The sequence below is a fragment of the Monomorium pharaonis genome, chromosome 3, assembly GCF_013373865.1.
Source record: "Monomorium pharaonis isolate MP-MQ-018 chromosome 3, ASM1337386v2, whole genome shotgun sequence".
Taxonomy (NCBI): Eukaryota; Metazoa; Arthropoda; class Insecta; order Hymenoptera; family Formicidae; genus Monomorium; species Monomorium pharaonis.
Window position 1 is genome coordinate 4,375,857 of NC_050469.1, and position 22,214 is coordinate 4,398,070.

General features: G+C 38.6%; 1 protein-coding gene across 3 annotated transcripts in view; it reads right to left on the minus strand.

Annotated features, from left to right (window-relative positions):
* Positions 1-5,978: 5,978 nt before the first annotated feature.
* The window catches only part of LOC105837291 (zwei Ig domain protein zig-8), a 296,303-nt gene continuing 280,067 nt past the window's right edge, over positions 5,979-22,214 (minus strand). For 2 of the 3 annotated variants that reach the window (XM_036285010.1, XM_036285011.1), the window contains exon 7: positions 5,979-17,615. In XM_036285010.1, coding sequence (XP_036140903.1) covers positions 17,503-17,615 — 113 coding nt within the window. In that variant the 3' untranslated portion in view covers positions 5,979-17,502. The remainder of the gene's footprint in view (positions 17,616-22,214) is intronic. The other variant, XM_036285009.1, reaches the window with a different exon arrangement.

The following is a 22,214-nucleotide window of genomic DNA, read 5'->3' on the forward strand; positions in this document are numbered from 1 at the left end:
TATTTAACTCATTTTGACAAGTAAATTATGTTACAAATGAGACAATCATTCAACAGACGGGCACTTCATGATACTCAGTGATACATATAAAAATTCTCTTATTGACTAAAAAATGATTCTGTTCTATTTATGAAAGTGATTCATTCATTAATCAATCGTAACTTATTATTTGATAATTTTTTTTCTTCGGCTATTGGCATTTAAATTTTTTTACTCGAAAGTAAAATGTGTTGCGTACATATACTCTCGCGAATCTGTTGAACACAATGGCAGTTCTATTGCCCAGGTGAGAAACGATGAGTCTAATGCACTTTATTTTTTTAATTCGACTTTATTTCGCTCGTTGTGGTATTATATCGTTAGATCACGTTCCGGCACTAGAGCCATTTCAGAGGCGTTTGTTCAAGAGTATTTAGTATTCACACACAATTGATATTCACGCAGTACTCAAACGCGATTGATTACTGGGAAGCTACTAATTACGCGGCAGATGATTATCGATTCTGACTGATCAACGAACTTTGATGTACATACGAGCGCGCGTTCCGCCGATCGATTACCCTCGTTCATCGCGTGTGATGAATTTTTCACAGGTAATATACGCCGAAACGCGCACGACAGGAAGTACGGTACAGAGAAAGAGAGAGAAAGAGTAGCCCTTTCATTTTACAATCGTTACTCGTGCTCTGCGCTGTAAAAAAAAATGTGACGATTAAATTCGCAAATCGTGAACGCGCCCGTTTCGCGAACAAAAGCGCGTCGGCGAATGTATCCGAAGTTTTCGTGATTTTATTCCATTTATCAACGGTATAAGCGCGGACTCAATTCCGTGTGTATTTATTCGATTATCTCTGTTATACGAATATCGCAAAAAAAAAGAAGCGTTTTTTCGCGTTTATAAAAATTTACGAGAATCCTTACGCGCTCGATCTATCGCTGCAGTCGCTCGAAAAAGGTTTAAATCGTCTTTAAATGTACCATACACGAAGCATTTCGACCTAAAGTAGTTCGTAAAATTGCATACAGCAATTTTCGAGCATGCTTCGGCAGATGCTACTCGTTTACTGTTAAAAGTTACCTAAATAGCGTTATCTCCGTCGAAAATGGAGAGATTTCATGAAAGTTGCAGGAGTGCATCGCTTTGGATTTCTTGGCCGGCAAATTGGGATTTTTAATTCGACTGGATTTATAAGACACGCCAACACAACAAACAACGCCGCAGCGTCCGTTACGTCGTTTCGAGAGACACGAATGCCCGTCAGGTATTCCATCAGGAATGTCGGGTGTACCCAAGACGCCGCCACCACCGCCGTTGCCGGTGAACGCCGCCTGGTTCAAGTCATTTCCAAAGTTTCATTAGCCGTCACGCCACGGGACCCCGTTTAATATCCAAGTAATCGGGAACGAAATTGGAAATTTTAGAAATCGTCTATTTGCACCCCTTACGCCGGTATTTACGCAAGAGCAGGCGAATCTGCGGAGGAAAAAGGGGAAAAAAAATGGATCAATAGGAAATGAACCTGCAATCTCGTCGTATTTCCGAGTCCCTCGACGTACGTCGCGTGTTATCCGCGTTTTCATCCATCGCGCCTTCATTCCGCACGATTCTACATTAAGATTTGCTTCTTCAAGAACGAATATTTCGCGTTACACTCGTGCCGCGTTTATATTTAATCGCGCCCGAATATACATGCAAATTGATTGTATATTCGACCTCTGCGAACGCAGGGCATTATAATTTTCGACTGATATTTTAATTTTTCTCCTAAGCGCTATTAGATATGCGATATTTGGTTTTATCGTCATCGAAATGTTAGCCTCAAAGCTCTTATCGTCGATCGTTGGCGGGATAATTTCTTAAGTGACCCCGCTGTGGTCCCCGTTTCGTCGATCTCGCTTAGAATCGAATTCATCACGCGGTGCTACAAGCTCGACGATACATCACGTTTTCATCTTTTTTTTTTCCTCACGCTTCGTCAGAGTGCGTAGAGCGACAAAGCCGACCTACTTCGTCGCGTCGGCGACCGCGGCAAAGACCGATTAGATTTCGCGTTTAAAACGCGAGCCGTGCGTGCGTGCCTGAAACAAATCCGGTATCGGACTACATATTGGAAATAGGAGATCACGATTAGGGAGATTAAAGTTCAATCAATTAGAATGAAACAAATTAAAATTAAAATTGTCTGGTTGATCGAATTTTAATTCTTCAATTCGCAAACTTCGATCTCCAATGGGCAGTTCAGCCTGTAGCTATAGTAACTACAAGAACTATAGTATAATTTTAGTTATACTACAGTTCTTATAGTAACTAAAACAACTCGATCAAAGTTGAGAGTAACTTTATACAGAATTAATATACAAGCAATTTTTGAATTTTATCAAATTTTTTACTTCACATTTCATTTACTACAACTTCCTTCCAATAAAAGCTCTTTTTCTTAAAAGACATTCAGTAAAAATTAATCTGAAATTTACAATCATTTTATCTCACATATAACTATAATAATATAAAACCCCATTTAAAGAATTTATTAATCTTGAACAGACAACTCACATTAAAAAATTTCTATAATTTTATCAAGGAAAATATATCCTCATTTTTCTCTCTTTCAATAATTTTCATTGAATCTTTTAATACTATTATTATTAGACCAAATCATATATATTGTGCTCTTCAGACAATTATTATAATATATATATATTTTCTGAAATTTAAGATTATCATCAAACTATAAAAAAAGATACTCTTGCTTATGAGACAATGAGTGTTGAAATGACACTAATTTTTTTGCGTATGTGTAACAAAATCATGTAACTTCCCTCTCACTTTTTTTAAACCAAGGAACCTCTTAATTTATTCCGGGATGTGCGATTTCTCCTCGGCTCGCCGCGAAGGTACAGTACGAAGAACGCACGGACTCCAGACGTGTGCGGCGTGCGCGGCGAGGCCGAGGAAGTAAGCGCAATGTATATCCGCGCGGCTGCGGGGGATTTTCGGCAGATTTATGATAACGGTATGCATCTGGGTCGGCCAATCAGTCTTCCGCCCGGCGAGCCGCAATCCTAGTCTCTCGTTCGCACCTGCACCTTCCCTCGCGTCCGCGTCTCGAATCGGGCATCTCGAATCCGGCCGGTCGGCTGGTCGGCTGGACCAACACCGTCCGCGGCCGTCCGGGCTGGAAACTCGGAGGATGGATCTGCGCCGATCACGAATTCCAAGTGAAATTCAATTCGGTGGCCGCGAACACGCGGGTATTTCCGCCCGAACCGTTTAAAACGTTAATACCCTCCTCGAGAGCACGAGAGCGCGGAAACGATATGATATCCATCCTTCCGATAATTGCGATACGCCGTCTACATAATGACCGACGATTAATAAGCGCGTATGTATGCACATATGCGTAATACCGAGCCGCGTGTTGTCGTGGTGGCCGCGTCGTTTCCGACGACGCTCGCATTACATTTGTCATCGAATCGCGGTACATAATCGCCCGCGATATGAGCGCGGAGGCATCGATCGCGAATTTATTACGCGATCGGTATCAATAATTCATCGCGCGGTCGTGCGCCGAACGGCGAGATCGAATTAAACGCCAGGCAAATACGCCGCGACGAACGCGCGGGTCCTCCCGAGGGAGCGCGTTGAAATTTCATCACCCCGCTGCGCGCTGACACAACACGATTGAACTTAGCGCGTGGCACGCGCTGCGAAGTTCGTAATCAAGTTACCCTCCGAGTTATTTGCATCCCGGATGCCGTTTCGTAAAACGGCATTCGGAGGGCCAACGGTCTCTCGCTCTCCGCGATAATGCGACGAGCAAACTCGAGCGTGATTCATTCCCAGCATGAACGTATCTAGAATTTTTTTCGAGGGAAAGATGGAAGTTTATAGATTTTGTTAAACGGCAATTTTTGCATTAATAATTCTTTTATATTTCTGAGCTTAAAATATTTCGCCATTCTTGAGTTTAAATGAGAAATTTTTTTTAGATTTTGTAAACCATAAGTTTTATTGATTTTTTTCTGAAGAAACAAGCATAGCTGTTAACTCTCGTAATACCGGTTTTTTGTAGTATGACGTGTAATTTAATTTAAAAAAAAATTATAAGAAAAATCGTATTTTAAAATATATAACTAAAGTCAATTTTTTTTTTAATTTTAGATTGTTTTATAGATATAAATTTCTAAATAGCGTGTAAAATCTCCAGCGTATTACAAATTACTTCATGATATTACAAAGGCAAATATGTAGATCTTTAGTATTGCTATTGCTAAAAATTATGCGACGATTGTTTTTCAAAACGATTTAACATCATCAAGATTCACAGTAATAATTCTACGTATTGATATAAGAGCCATGTCATTCAGAAAAGGTTTTAATTTGACTGAAAGCGTTGTCTTTATTTGAACGCAAGAGACATATTCTATTTTCCGATTCAAAAATTTTCCTTATGTACATTGGACGCTCTAACAAACAAAAATTTCAGAAATTTACATAGTTATAACAAAGGAAAATAATATTTTTTGTGATGATAAAATATTTACTCACAGTAAAAAAATAAAAAGAATTAAAAATTTTGTGAAAAGTTTGAACTTCCTAACTTCTCTCACTTTGGATATGCCTATGATTCCCGTATAATTCAGGCGCTTTTTACTGTTAAAAGTATAACGTTGTTAAAATAGCTACGCCGTTAACATCCGACCCGGTTTCATTTGAAACAAACGTGATTTTTCTTTCCGTGATAAACGCTTTCTCTCTCTCTCTCTCTCTCTGTTTATTTCTCTCTTTCTATTTACGTAATTTTAATGATTTTTTGATTCATACAAAGCGACGCGGAACAGTTGCCCGGGCTTGGGAAAATTACCGCAGCAAGAGAGTCCACCAAATATAATTCCGAATCGAATTAGTTTTTGGGTCAAATACAGGACAGTTTTTGTGCATGAATAAATATTCCGATATTCAAATCAAACGCATTTGGAATCCTATTAGGGAGGGAAAAAAAATATTGCCGAGAGCTGGATTAGGTGTATAATTCGATTATTTTTCAATATAATTTAAAATATTAAGCAAATATTGATTAAAGTAATTTTTAGTAATTCTTTTCGTAACTGCTTTCAATCGTAAATCTGCTTTCAACCGCTTTTACAAGTTGTCTTTGTTATTTTAAATGTATCGGAAGAATTTAAGCTCATTTCCCTAAATTATATTAAACAGTGTAATCTCATCTAATAGAATTACGCGCGCCTAGCATAATAACGTCAGTTTTGTCTCTCTGTACCAATAAGTAAGAAATAAGTTCTTTATATTTTTTTCTCTTTCGCACTTAGTCGCCAATTGAAAAGTATTATCGCGCAGAAAAATAATAACAAGCAATAGAGGGGAGCGGAGGAGAGTTAAGGATCTCTACCAATATAATTTCCGATTGCCGGGTCACTTGCCGCGCCGAACGCAGCCATCGAGACCGATTAAGAGAGCAAGAGTTTCGTGAAGGAGTTACAAAACGCGATAGAACGACGGTATCGAGGGGGCGCAAGTAAGCAAAGAAACAAAAGACACGTAGTGTTCCGGGGAGAAGTGTTCTGGAGAACGTTCTTCTCGATTTAATTCCACGGGGTCTTTCCGCCTTTCTCTATTGATGTTTTTACAAGACAGCTATTCCGCCGATTTGCGCGAGATCGACGAGGGAGCCGATAAGAAGAGGGAGGGGAAGGGACAGAGAAGATCTCCAAAGGGGAGAGGAGATCCCGCCGCGTCCGCCGAAGGCGAAATGAACCCCCGCGCGTGTCGTGACCCTTTCTTACGGTAGGTTTTTTCTCTTCTTCCACCCCTTCCCACCCCTCCCTCCACGCCGCTGTGCTCTCCTCCACTATCGAGCCAGATAACGGCGGATACATAATACACGGGTGACTGCGCGCGATTCCACGAAATCCGCGGAAGCCATCTTCACGCTCTACCGATCAAACGTTACTTGGCACAGTTTTTTCCTTTTTCTCCTTTTCTATCTCTCTCCCTAGCTCCCTTTTCTCTCCTTTCCGAACGCCCCCATCAGAACGATCCAAACAGTCCGCGCTGTGCAAAGGGAACTCATTAAAGGCCCATTGTACGGTGCAGGAAGCGAGATGCGGCCAGTCCTTTCGAGGATCCGCAGATGGAAGCGTGAGAGCGCGAGCGCTGTGTGAATCACCGATAATTATTGCGTTCGTTCGACCACCCTCCCGGCCGCGCGCGGTCGACTGTTTTCATCGCGAATTTCACCGATCGTGTGCCGGTAGTCAAAGTAAACCGCACTACCGCAGCTCACCGTGCAGAATTCGTCGCACGCGCTGCGGAGACTCGTCTTCGGTAGCGCTCGTTCGAGATATCGAGAGATCACAGGCGTTTCTTGTCGAGGACGAACTCCCGAGCGTACCTTTGCGTTACCGTAGCACGTTCCCTAACAGCACAGTTGGCAGTACATTGGAGGAGTGCTTTGGCCAATGTTTTCCCAAATGTAACACCAATATTGGTCATAAAATATTGGTTCCGAATTAATTGCATCTTGAGGCAATTAATGTTTAATATGAAAAATCAAATGAATATTGGTAGCCCAATATTGAATCAATATTGAACCAATATTGCGGCTTATTGTTGGACAAATTATTAGCTCCAAATTGGTCCCAAATTAGGATACAATTAATGTTCAATAAAACAAAATTAAATGAATATCGTTGAACCAATATTGAACTCATATTGCTGTTTATTGTTGGCTAAATAATAAATAATGAAGCCAATTTATAATACTGGACCAACATTGGGGATATTTTATTAACATTACTTCCCAATATATTGTGCCAATGTTTTGTGCTACCAGAATTCGCGCTATGCGGTTTGATGCCGACATTTTTATGATATACGCAGCTCGCATTTGCACGTTATCAGTTTTACAGCTCGTTCTGTGTAATAATGATGAGTCCCGGCGCGAGATCGATTCCAGCTGATAGAGTCATTAGCGCCTTAATCCGTCGGTTTTGCAGTGGTCTTACAATATAAACGTCAACGGCGAGATCGATTGTTACTCGAAAATGTCTGCATCAGAATCCGCAGAACAATCGTCATTCGCTTTGTGATCGCTCGGCGTCAGGCCGCGGTGAGCTTGGAGGCGAGTCCGGCGAGACTTTCCCGCTCTCTTTAGATTACAATTATGCTAATTATGGTGGAAGGAAAATTTACTGAAATAAAACGAGTGAATTTATGCAACCGGAAAATTTAAAAAATGAGAATCCTTAAAGGGGATTCTTTGTTGGTTGAGCAAAGAATCTCTCGAGCAAAAATTCTCCCGAGCTGAAGTAAATAACGAAATATGTTATTTTACTGTTGTTTAGATAATAATTATTATTAATCGTTGTTTTTTTGTATCAGTGTTTTTATCAAATAACATCGCAACTCGCTCGTAATAAAAGCAGTACTTTTGACCGAATAAAAATATTGACAAGTCAATGAGTTACGCTGCGTTACGTGATTACGCTCGCGAGATCGCTCAATAGTAATTTTATTGATGATCTTATTTTATAATATTAACAAACACGAATATCGCGACTCTCTCGGAAACGCTAGTCGATAACGGTACGTCGCGCGCACGATAATAATTGGTTTAATCCCGATATAATTGCGAGCACGTACGAGCTACGACTTTTACGAGAGAGAGAGGCAGAGAGAGAGATAGATAGATAGAGAGAGAGAGAGAGAGAGAGAGAGAGAGAGAGAGAGAGAGAGAGAGAGAGAAAACGAGATTCGCGAGGTGCGCGGCCGCGGCCGCGGGCGAGGGCGAGGGATAGAGGGAGGGATTATTTCCATCGGGTATTCATTTTTAATTAAATTAATCGAGGAATCGGCGCGCTAATCCGTGGAATTCGCGTAGTAGTCGCTTCAGCGTGACGGCCGTGCGCTATTGCAGAATTCCGTGAGGTTGGTAAATATTCGAGGAGCGCCGCATTGTTCTCATTACGGCGTATCGCGCTAGGCTATTCCGATAACTTCATCAGCCGGTATTCGACATCGAAATACTCCGCGTAGATAGGAATTTCGATTCGCGCGTGAATATAAATATACACGCGTGCAAACGTTACAGTCGCAGTGTCTATAACCGTCTCGGAACCGCTCGCAACGAAACACGAGCTCGCGAAAGGGTTGCCGAGGGATGCGACAGGTAGAACTCCTATAATAAGGATTAAATCAATGTGATAACGATTTCTTATTGATTGCCTAAATCCGTTATATGTAAACAACTGCGAATTTTAAATGTGACATTTTTGAACAAAAAAATCAATAATTAATACAATAGTGCTATACAGCCTACATATTATTTAGCCTTATATTTGTGTATATTGTTGAAGACGTCACTAATTGTCGCATATAATATTATATATAATTCATGTATTTAAATTAAATGCATAAATTCTTGAACTAAAGAAACTAATCAATTGAAAAATTTAGTCAAAGTAACTTTTTTTTCAGTATATATTTAAGTTAACATTTGTACATTATTTAATTATTAATTCATAATATTAATGCTTCTTTATTTCCACTTTTAATTTAATATCAATCTAAACTAATAAAATCAGTGTTACCAAATCAGTTTTAATATTAAATTGTACATGGCGGCTTGTATTAACTTTTGTTGTAAGTATGTATGCCTCTTGATTAACTTTTATTATAGGAACTCTGACTGGAGATGTGTTATTCTCATATCTCTCTTTGTCTCTCTCTTTTTTCCTCTTCCGACGATAGAGGCAAAAAAATTGAGATGAAAAGTTGCTGTTTTATTAACTAAACTCCGATGATGAATAATTTATCGCTAAGAGGTCTGATATTTCCTTCGCCAAAAACTGACCGCAGTTTCCTTTACGTTAAAACTTCTAATTTTACGCTGCGTCGAAGTTTCCCGGTATGTTGCATTATTAAAAGGCGTTACTTTTAAATTAGTTTAATATGTTCGTTATTATTAATTTAATAGAAACACTTTTTTTCTTCTGAAAATTTATAGCATGAACGGAATAAAATAATTGTATGTTATAAATACAGAAGATAGTTTCAACGACGATATGAAACGGGAACACATTTTATTCGCAGTCAGATGTATCTAGAATTAATATTGAATATGTATGTCGATAGAATTATATTTGTCTATCTGGAATGATGAAATATTGACACCCGATAATAATTGAAAGGTCCTACTGTGGTAACAACTGTAGAAATAACGTACTACTAACAAATTAATGTTGCAATAATAGATTTGAAATAAGTCACGCGTGCAAATGTACGCACATAAAAAAATAAAAAACAATAAAAATATATTACCTATAATATCGAAATTTATCCTAAAAATATGAATAATCGAACATTACTCTGCTATCGGTTCAATCCTTTTAAAGAATAAAATTGATATTTTGAAAGGATTATTATCAATAAAACCGTACCGTACGTTACAGGAGTACTAAATCAACGCGGAATGAACAAAATACCTATACATTCATGTACGTGTTTGGCACGAGATGTAACGCGCGCGCGAATACTCGGTTCCAGAAGGACGAGTCAAGTACACGTAAAGGAGCTATTAACTTACAGTAACGAGGTGATCGCGCGGGACGATTGAAGGAGCCGTCGGAAGGAGTCGTAAAATTTGTTGAATTTCGGTAACCGCTCTCCGCAGAGCTGCTTGAATTTCAAATAACGCAAGCGATAAAGCTGTAACCGTAAATTTATCACGAGTAGACGATCAAAAGTTATCAAAGGAAGCAAGCGATTTGACAACGGTGACAGATGCCAGTGCAATATCGCTCTGCAGAATTCCGGTGGAATTGACATCGCGCATTCTACATATTTCTATTAATAACGTATAATGGATCCAATCGGAGTGAAAAGAGAGAGAGAGAGAGAAAGCGAGCAATTCGTATTCCGACGTCAGGATGACAGTTTCATAAATATCGCGAGGTTTTCTGTCTCGATAGAATATAGAATAAACATTTAACGGAACACACCCGTCTTCGGAGCGTATCAGAAGTAAAAATCCTCTGATAATGTATGGTCATGTAATAACGAAGAAAATAATGCCGTCACGCAATACCATGTGAGTCGAGTTTGAATTTCACGACATTCATACGGAGACATTACTCGAAGAGATTTTCTTCCCTTTTTTTTTCCATCCAGAATAACATCATTAAAATTTTAGATTTCCGAGATGCAAATTCCACGAATTCTACGCACGGTCCACACGGGTTTTCATGCATACGAATCTATATAATGTGCTTTACGTTATGCTGAGGAAGTGCTGCGGCCTGTTTGCTGAAATTACCGCTGTAAGCGCGCGTTATATTTATTTGTGCGCTTATTATTATAAACGCGGATAAATTTAGAATGAATTGTTGAACGCGAGCCCGTGAAATATTACACTATTGTTTCTATCGTGGGAACTGTTCGAGCCATTAGGGTGTGATCAATTACCTCGTAAAACTATTAACCGCTTTTGAGGTGAGGGATTTGGACAGCTCCAGAGAAAAGCGACGAGTTTATTGAGGTACCCGATAAAACGGCAAGAAAATCTGATTAGAAGTTTCTCAAATAACGAACGATAAATGAAAGAATATTCTTTGGCCCGAATTAACTATTCATAGAGCCATAAATATCTTATTAAAGAGATAATTATACATTGAAAATCTTGTTACGTTAATTGAAAGTCTAGATTTCAATCAGTCTGTTAAAAAAACGGACGAGTCAGAAATCTTGTAGGAATTATCAAATTATAATAAAGTCTATCAAACGTTCTAGTTATAAAATCTCGAGTCTTATGATAACTAGAAAATTCTGCTTGGTCACAAAACGTAATCATATACATGGCCGTATCCAAGATTTCAGGAAGGAGGACAAAATTTCAACTTTTTCTAATCACTTCCAATTTTTGTTCCAAGTTCCTATTTTAATATATTTTTATACCTCCTAGGGAAAAGTATGAATCACACATTAGTTAACAAGTGTTTAACTTTTCGTCGTAAAAATCATTAATACTTTTTCTTGCCAAAATTTAAGGAGTACAAACGTGATTTTTTCTTGCGTACGTCCATGATTATATATGTGGGGTTGGAAACTTATTTTTTTAAAGTAACTCGTTACCTTAAAAGGTAACGATTAACTACTTTTTGCGTTACCTTTTAGTGCCAAAATAAGATCAAATTAAACATAACATTTGTTTTCTTCTTTTTATTATATAAAATTTAATATAAAAACAATGTTATTTTGTATCTTGAATTCGTAAGGCAAAAAATTTTTTTAAAGACTAAAAAATGTCCAAAATTCATATTAAACAATTTTTATTTGTACTCAATTTATAAATGTATCTATAATATTTATACTTCTTCGCATTCTCTCAATTTTGTGATAAGAATTTTAGCATGATAATCTCAAATTAAAAATTATTTTTTAAATGCGGTAATATTTATTGACTTCTAATATCTGAAAATTACATTTAAGATGATTTTTAATATAGCAACTGTGAATATCAGTTGGAGCCACAAGATTGGACACAATGGAAATTGTTACAAACAAATTTAAAGTGTAAAAAGTAACGATAAAAGTAACTGTTAAATTCGTTACCGTTGTGGAAAAAAATGTAGTTACCGCTACAGTTACTAAAAAAGGAAAGTAACTGTAATGATAACGGCTTTATGAGTAACGCGTTACTTAAATGATATTATCTCGCTGACATAATTATTTTCCTTGGTGTATTAAAATTTTAGAAATAAAATACGTACCTTTTTTTTAAATTCCCGTCTGTTCCGAATTAGTGTCAGTCACTAGTCTCGTGCCGGTTAAATTTTTAGACGCTGCAGATTGAAAACCAGTGATGCACATCGTGATTCGTCCGACAAACGTTCCCGTCGATGTTGCACTGTGGCGGTGGCAGGCAGATCTCGCGCCGCCGCGGTCGTGCTTCGGAGAATGGAGGTCTAGCTGCAGGATTCTCTTTTCTTTCCCCTTTTTTTTTTTCATCGTATATCGTGTATTTTGCTACAATAAATCGCTATATCGTGTGATACAGATTGCGAGCGCACGCAGACACAATGTCGGCGATGCCGACGTATGTATGCCGACTCTCGGAGCGGAGCGGAGCGGAGCGGAGCGGAGTGGTTTTCAAGTGTCAAATCCATAAGATTTCCATTAGACGTGATTTCGCGCCTAAGAAAAATCTCAAAGAGGCTTCTCGTACTCTCGCGTCCTCCACTCGCGCGTGCGCGCGCGCGCGCATCACCTCGCACCCTTCATACCTTCTTACTCCGACACGCCGCCGCCCGAGATTTCATCGCGGCTACGTGAATCTCACGTATATGTACTGTATCCCTCAAGGATTAAACGGCGCAAACGTCACGCATACGTTCGTAAATTTCCACCTCTGCGAGACCGGCTCTCCTCCCCTTGACATATCCGTCTTCCGCGCGTGGAAAAAGCGAGACGTTTTTCAGGGAATATTTCCCGAGACGTGTCGTCTGAATAACGCATAAGTATACAAACGAGGATGGAGCAAGGATTCGACAAAATACCGTTTATCCTACTTTCCCTACGTTTTTTTTTCCTTTCTCCTCTTTCTTCCTCTCCTTTCTTCTGGTATCTCCGCGCGCGCGTGTGTGTGTGTCTCACCTTAAATTAGGAGATATACAGAAAGAACCGTTGAATCGCCTTAATCGCTACGCGTATCCGTATGTGTACAGTGTTTCGGGCGAGAGAAAACGATACTACGTGGTGGTTGGTTTCGTGGGCCCCTCAAAAGCAACGTCGGGGGAAGGAGGTCCCGCACGACACGTTTCCGCCGCCGTCGCTCGATGAGGCCCACGTGTTAGGCCTGTCCAACTGGTGGGCTCTATTTTTTTCTTATTTCCAATATCGATGCCGCATTGCAATTGATTCGGTAAGCGCGCTTCGACGATGCACAGTTTAATTCGTGAATTTATTTTACCTGGGAGATTTTGCGAAAGTACGTAAGCACAAAAGTACGGACCTACAACGAAGACATTCTACACAGAAAAAAAGAACGTTCCTCTTTTATATAAAAATTTATGTCTAAATTTTTAAATACTGGAACCGAGATTATGTAGCGTTAAATAGACACATTATTCAATAATTCAATTTTCAGAAGTTGGAAAGAATAAATATCGGACAGAAAACAACAATATTTTCAAATCAAGAATTGCGATTTCTTAAAGTACTATTGTCATATCAAAATCACATTCTTAGACTATTTATAATACTAAATTAAAATTATATTGCTAGAATTTAAGATGATAAAATTCTTTAAAGAATTTATAATGTTGCTTATATAAAACAGTAATACGTTGAACAGAATATATTTCAATTTGATACTAATTTTTTTGCTGTGTAGTGAAGAACGATACAGGCATGGACAATATGTGCTAATTTTGTAAAGTTGAGGTCGTTTAAAATAAGGGAATCATTTAATTATTATTCACAAAACTAAATTGTGTTAATAATAATGCGTTTTCACAGCTGCTATTTTTATATTGTATTGATATACCTACTAGTGTCAATTATTTTCAGAATAGGCCAAAGTCTAATAATAAACGAGTATAAATGTGAAAGGGTAAGTCCCGAGAAAAACTGTGCCCGATGACAAGAGAAAGACGACGTAACACTCGATTGCAACTTTAAAGTCAGAGCTGCATGTCGTTCGACCATTGCAACGTACGGCACAGTGTATCGATTGTTCAAATATTCAGCCGATGGTGGTTCTTTAATTCATCTTATTTGAGATGCACAAAACATTCACGCTCATGCTTCACAAGAATGAAAAAAATTGTGATTACATAAGATAACATTTGGCAATGAATATAATGCTCTTTCTGATACTATAGTAGTTTTATCTTCAATTTTCATATGTAAGTAAATAATTTTTTTATTGTTATAGCGAAAACATTTTACAATAATCATTCTTAATAAAGACAATTATTTTCGTTATCAATTATTGTTAAAACGAAAACAATTATAATATCATTATTATAAAATAGCTTTGTTTTACGTACAGAAAGAATAATTCTGCTAAAATACTTTAAAAAATTTAGTTAAATACAAATCTGAAAATAATTTTGTTAAATCATCAAAATAATTATAAAAGACTTTTAAGCTTGTTGTCAGAAATATACAAACTTCTTGCACAGTGTTGGCCTTGCTTTAAGTGACCTGCACAATTATCATAATAGTCCAAAATTATATTTTCATATATGGCTAAATTTTTAAATATTTTAGCAAAAAAAATCAAAGTTTGGAAAAGTTACTTCTTAAAGAGAAACTTATTATCGTTATCGTTACTTAAACAGTAATAATTTTCTACTTTTTTTCCGCTACTTTTTTAATGTCAAAGCAAAATCCAATTAAAATTCCCTTTTTGTTTAAAAATTTTGTTATAATAATTTAACATTTCAAAATTGTTTTTAAAATGCTGTATGCCACAATATGATTGGTTTATGACATAAAACTATTAATGATAATAAAACGTGTCAACAATCTATAAATACCAACTAAAGACTAAAGATTGAACACACATATACACAACAAAATTATTACAATAGGTTTAAAATGTAATAATAGAACAAAAGAGTAATTGTTAAATTCATTATTGTTACTAAAAAAAAAAGGTAACGCTGTTAGCACTCCCTTAAAAAAACTAACTGTAACGGTAACGGAATTACAAGCACACGCGTAACTTTCCAACCCTAAGCCGTTTTTCTGTAATAATAAAAAAATTATTGAGTTATATGCGTCAGTATTTAGATAGATTAAAAATATGCGTGAAGCTACGGCTTCAACTGAAAGGAGGACTTTGAAATAAATTACAACGCGGAAGAACACTTCGCAATCTGCTTTTCTCGGCGCCCGACTCGAATTCAACGACGGGCAGACGAATCCATTCAGTAGTATAACTTGTGACAACCCGACCGCGAGACGCCTTAATGATGATCTTTAATGACGGTACCGCGGGAGCGATGCTCGATTCACCGCCCGGGAATTGTAACGCTATACGGCGTACACGTATCGCGCTTTGTCCGTGCGTTTGTTTCACGTGCAATAAACCCTCGCGACGACGTGTCGTGCAATAAACACGTTTTCGTGCGACGCGACGACGACGGTGCGATCTCCATCTCGCCAGCGCCGTCACGACGACGAGGTTGTCGGTCGCAAAGAGCGCGCGCGGACGACTACGAGACCCACGCTCTCCTGTAAAGCAAACAAGTTTTTTACAACAATTTTTATATAGAAACGAGAAACGCAAGATTGTGGCGTGAAACGCGCGCCTCGCGTTCGAGCGCGTAAACGTCAATTTTCGCCTTTTGACTTTGGCATTTCGAGGATGTACGTACGCCCTTTTTATTCCTCTTTGTTGTGTATCCCGAGAGAAATTTTCCGAGAACGCGTTATTCAAGCAGTTTTAAGTGAAAAAGAGATCGTATCGGTGTACGGATTGATTCGAAATATTTGCAAAGTTATTACGTTTCTTAATGAGGCGAGTAAAATGTTTTGTAAAGAGATTCTTGCTTTCTCGTTGCAACTCGAGAAGTTGTAGAGAATCGCGTTGCAAAACTAATTTGACTTTAATATATATAATTTCGAATTAATTAATAAAAAATTAATTTGTAGCCAATCAATTTGCCGCGAAGATGCATTCGATCAATATTGTCACATTAATCTGTTACTATATTATTAAATATTATTTAATCATGATGCAAAATATATTATATTGAATACAACTCGAAGAGCTATCCATTTAATTTACAATAACGTACAATACGTTTAGCTTTATGTTTATTGTATTATCTTGTAATTAAAATTGTGTCGTTTATATTATTGTAAAATCGCGAATCAAATAAGTAATAAAATAGTGATTATGTGCGATTTATCGGAAGAGAGTCCTAATCCTTGAGTCGCGTGTTATTTTTTCAAAATAAACGAAGGTTTCAAAATCACTTGATGCAAATAATCTTCAAGCATCTAGATTTTATTGTTATTATTCCGTGTCTGTGATTTGGTACTGAATGACGGTTTCAGTTGAAAACTATTTGAGCGACACATGCCAAAATTTCACCTTTCAAAAAAAAAGTTTTATTGATGTAGGTAGATTACTCGATGCCACAAACAAAATTTATCGCTAATTTTTGTGTCTGCTAGAGTGCGTTTTTTACTGTCGCATGTAGAATTTGCAAATTCTGCTCCTGTTACATTACGTGCAAAACATATGCATATCACAGTATTTGCTAATCCTACTTCAATTAATTTCTATGTACAGACAACTTTGTAGTTGCAAGATCTTTTTTTTTTTTTATCAAAGTGTTATCAAAGTCCTCAATTTATGTATATTAGTGTTGGTCGTCTCTCTCAATCGATCAATTCGAAAACGAAACAAGTGAAAGAACGAAAATTGATGGCAAGATGATCACGCTATTCATAAATATAAAACATTATCTTTTAAAAACCACAGAGCTTGTATCGTTCTCACGTGCGTTGGGAGTCCGTGCTTTTGAAACCCGTCTGTCATTAATTATTTCGATTTCCGAGAAATACACAGCCACATCCTACTAGTAACCGAGTTCCTCGCGCTTACGTGCGCGCCGCTGGGTCACATCGAAGATAGAACAAGTTCAGGTATTAAAATTGCGAGGGTGATAGCTGCGCCACCGGTAAAATGTAAACAGTATGGTGAAACATTTCTGTGAAAGAAACTCAGGGAAGTCTGCGACATCTACGGGCGACACCATGGGCCATCGAATCATTCTCACGCGCGTTGAAAGATCCGTGCCTTCGGAACCCGCCGCCCTCATCAATTATTTTGATTTCCGAGAAATATAGCCTCACCTTGTTAGCGGCATCGATCGACTCGTTTGGCGCTGACCGCGCGGGACGTTCCATCCGACCGGCCTGGAAATCTGGTCTGTCGCTGAATGGGCGATCGGCGCGTTGGCCCGGAAGTTGGACAGGCCTGGCCTAACGTAATCCGCCTCGTCGTGGCGTATTCGACCCGGGCAGTATTTACATAATTCGAGTCGCATGCGCGTCGCGCGTAATGACTTGGAGCAGGCAATCGCGCAATCTTCCACGAGAATCTCGCATATCTAAGTAGTCCAGCCGGCGGCAACCTCGACTAAAGTAAATAACGAATAAGAGAGGGAGAGGGGAGGGGGATGGGGGGCGAGCGAAGAAGGAAGGGAAGTTGGAAGATGGAATGCGGAAGACGGGAGCGTGGTTTAGGAAGAAAAGAAGACCCGCGAGGAAGGAGGGATAGGAGGGGGTGTAAATGATGGGCGGGGAAGAAGAGTGAAAAGGGAGAAAGGCCGGGCGGACCTGGGGAGGGAAGAATGAAGGATAAAGGGAGAAATGGAGCGGGGGAGGGGGGGGGAGGAGATAATATCCTATCTATCACAAACGGAAGTAATGACGTAATAGTTATGGACATTTCGAAGTGAAACGCTTTATCGCGCTAAAACGACGCCCGCTACGACGAGCACCGCCGGCCACAGCACGCCCGCCAGATTCCTCTTCGCTGCCGACGTCTTGCGGCGCTGTATCGCTGCCATCTTGTCACCTGAAGGGAAAGAGAAAACAGGTGGATCCATTAGTAAATCGGTCGGCCGAAATCGATCGCCGCCGGCTGCTGTTCGTCGAGGTGGCCCCGTTATCGGGGTAATCGGGTACACATCGACGAAGGGGCCGCCGCGACGACGGGACGCCCTCGTTGGTAACGGTAGCGTGTCTCTTGTAAGTTAAGTCGAGCGTTATTTCCGCCGTGGAGCACCCCGTGTTCGCCGTTGCCCGCTGCAACGCGTTAAAGCCGAGAGGGTACAACCGGCGTTAAAGCGATTGGCTCTCTCTCTTTCCTTTCCCCCCTACCCCTCCCTCTATCTCTCTCTTTCTCTTTCGTTTTCTCTGTTTCCGTCTTCTTTTCCTCTTTCCTTCCCCTGCTTTTCTTTCTCTCCCCTGCTGCTGTTTTGCCTGTTATTCAATAATTGCGTCTTCCGTCCACACGCGCGCTTTCGGCCGCGCGCACGAGAACGATCGGAAGGCGACTTACACAAATTACGCAGATTAAATCCGCATATGCAAACAGACGCGAATCCGCGAACACGCTTTCACGCTAAACGGCTGGTTTGATTTGGATCCATTATTCATATTGAACGTACCACACTACGTATGCGTACGTGTATGTACATGTGCGTATCATATGTGTGTATGTGTGCGTATATGTGTATTGGCAGAAGTCAAGACGGATGGATCAATGCGAGTGCATATACCGCGCCGCGTGTACACACGTCTCATTGCACGAATCCTCGGGGGTCTGCACACTCGATCGGGTACTTTTAAATAGTAGCGCATTTACCGCGCTTAAACGCGGATTTCCATCGACTCTACAGGAACTCAGGCTAAGAATCGGATATATGATGTTGGCAGCCTCTCAGTCAAACTGATTGATTTCACTGTTTATTACACTGAAAAAGTGTTAAATTACTAATAATAGTAATTAAGCTTTGATGAAATAATTTCAATTGAATGTTTAATATTTAGTCAAATATTTAATATTAAATATTATAAGTAATATTTAATAATTATACTAATAGTAATCAAACATAATAGTAATAACTAATCGGTTACTAAACTGTTAATAAATATTGTTAAATATTTGGTTATTAACCGAGCATTTAATTAAAGTAATTTCATCAAAGTTTAGTAAAACGATTATATTGATTATTATTACTAAACTCTTTTTCCAGTGTACATTTTTCAATCTCAATACCAGAGTACACATTAGCCCATTGATTTTCTTTAGAATTTGGTCAGTTTGGCTTCTAAGAAGCTGTTGTATGACAAATAAAAGCACAATGAATTTTTGAAAATCCTCTCAGGACTTTTCTGACTCGTTTTATGCTCGCATAGCATTTATACAAAATAACAAAACATAAGAAGAAATGCCATTTTTGAGCAAAGCAGATTTTCATAATATTTTTAAATTAATTATTAAGTACATTTTTCGATTCTATAAATTGCGTGCCATGTAGTTATCGGACTTAAAACATAATTGTAACATAGAAATAATATTCTAAATTAATTTTTAATTGGTCAGATTTAATAATAAACTGCACGCTCTCAAAAAACTGTAAAAAACTTGTCGCAAAAAATTTATTAGAGTGTTTCTTTTTAAATATTTTAGGCACAAAAATGTAATTTTAAAAAAGATTAAGAGCTCAATAAGAAGTGCATAAGTTAATTAAACAATATTATAATTTCTTTTAATAAATAATTAAAAATTTACGTAATTTAACAAATATTAAGTTAAAGAAAACCGGACGTTTCAGTTTCGAATTTATCAGCGAATGCAACGATATGTGCAAAAGTTATGTATCTAATAAATTATGAAAATGTATTTCACGCTTAATGCAGCAAATCCCAAGAATGTTAATGCCTAAAAATGTAGATTCTGTACATTCAAACTAATTACAAACTAGATGAAACTAATAAGTTAAGGCGCATTTTTAGATTGGAACTAAATGTCGAAACGGGGAGAGACGGGGAGAGACCGGGAGAGACGGAGAGAAACGAGGAGAGACCGGGAGAGACGGGGAAAGACCGGGAAAGACGAGTAGAGACGGGAAGAGACGGGGAGAGACCAGGAGAGACGGGGAGAGACCGGGAGAGACGGGGAGAGACCAGGAGAGACGGGGAGAGACCGGGAGAGACGGGGAGAGACTGGGAGAGACCGGGAGAGACGGGGAGAGACCGGGAGAGACCGGGAGAGACGGGGAGAGACTGGGAGAGACCGGGAGAGATCGGGAGAGACCGGAAGAGACGGGGAGAGACGGGGAGAGACCGGCAGAGACGGGGAGAGACGGGGAGAGACTGGGAGAGACCGGGAGAGACGGGGAGAGACGGGGAGAGACCGGCAGAGACGGGGAGAGACCGGAAGAGACGGGGAGAAACCGGGAGAGACCGGGAGAGATCGGGAGAGACCGGAAGAGACGGGGAGAGACGGGGAGAGACCGGCAGAGACGGGGAGAGACTGGAAGAGACGGGGAGAGACCGGGAGAAACCGGGAGAGACCGGGAGAGATCGGGAGAGACGCGGAGAAACGGGGAGAGATGGGGAGAGACGGAGAGAGACCGGGTAAAGACGAGGAGAGACGGGGAGAGACCGGAAGAGACCGGGAGAGACGGGGAGAGACCGGCAGAGACGGGGAGAAACCGGGAGAGACCAGGAGAGACGGGGAAAGACGGGGGAGACCGAGAGAGGCAAAGAATGTTTCTATTGTGTTTAAATTAAGTTAATAAGAAAAATAAAGATGGCTATTATTTTATTGAAAAAAAGGAACTTATTTAAAACATCTTTTGAATGGATTTCTAAATCCATGGCAGCTTTTAAAAAAAAAAGTTAGAAGTATGTGAATAAATAAATATTAGATTTATTAAAGATAGATAAATGCTTATTTAAAAATAAAATAAAAAGAGCAACAGTAAAGCAAGGCTCTTGAAAGTTAAACAACGAAAGTAAAAAAAATTTGAAAAAAAACGTAGCATAAGAATAGAGAGCCACAGCAACGCGTGGCAGGGCATAGCTAGTAATAAATAAAAGAAAAGTATAAATAAAATGGCGATAATTTAGTCACGTTAACAATTGTTAAGAATTACGTAGATCTTTAATTATTTCTTAAATTAAAATATTATTTAAATAACTTGCACACTTCTTATTGCGCCGACTCTTTTCGAATATTGTTGAGTTTTAATCAACAAGAATTCGTTGGAAGGAATAATAATTGATTTTAGACCAGTATTCATATTAAGTACAAACTTAAGATATCATAAATTAATCATAGAGTCGTATTAGCATCTTACAATTATTTAAGATATTACTTAAAATGTTCTTAAATAAAAGAATCGATTATGGATACAGGTTTTAAAAATTATTTTATGAAGAAAAATCTATATGAACATATAACTTCGTTTTAAAGTTAAATATTTTCTATGTAATTTACATATCATATATTTAAAAGATCTCATTTCAGAGTTAAGATGTTAAAAATTTCATGAAATCATCAGTTTTTTAATAGCTTTTGAACAAAAAAGGTTTAAAAAATCATATGTATAATCCAACTGTTATATATGTTCAATCTTCTTCGAAGTATTAATATTAAATTTGATATAAATATATTTTTAAATTAATTAAAATTTATCATCTTAAATTAAATTGTATTTCAATTCCTTTAAAAGCAAAATTTAAACGTATGTTTATAAATAAAAATAATAGCCTGTGGTATCTTTCTGAAATAAGATCTTTGAAATCATATGTTCATACAAATTTATAAAATAAATTTAAAAATTAATTGCTAAAATGTTAAACAGTATCTAAGAAATGCACATCGAATGCGTTTTATGCATACCAGAGCTACGTATTCGTATAGTCCGTATCAGACCACAGATTGGAATTAAGATTAGATTAAAATTTAACAATTAGAGCAAGTAAATTGATGTAAAGTTTTGAAAATTTTGTTCCGATTGGTCAAATTTCAATCCAATCTCAATCCCAATCCGTTTGATACGGGACTAATATTGTATAATATTGGTTTATTTCGGTTGTTGCAGCATCGAACATACTGACTAAAAGATAGAGAAATGAAGAGAAGACATTTTCCTTCGGATCTCGACTCGACTCAACGTCAAACGGCAGTCTACAATTGCAATTCAACTTCTTTTTTTCTTGTACGTCTTGATGTAATGTTGTTTGCATCACGACCCGTCGTTGTATAACGTCGGATTTCTTTTACTCGGATTAGCGAGTCACGGAGAATCCAAAATAAATTCCGTGGGCGTAGATTTCCATTATAATTTCCAATTGAAATTGTGGACTCCCACGGACTCGGCCGGCGCGTCTCCCGTTGCATACAAAATTACTTCCCAACGCTCCGACGCATCGCACCGGCGTTGTGTTCCGTGGAACTGCACAGAATGCACCGTGGATTACTGAGCTAATTACTGTCGTAGTTACTCACACCGTGCGTCGTAGCTACCCCGCGGAATAATTAATGTTGATAATAGATATATGCCATGTATTATAAATTGCGTTATACAATATTGCGTGCGTCATAGCGTGCCGATATTAATTCGTCGTTGGTAGGATCGGAGATAATCAAGGGGTGACA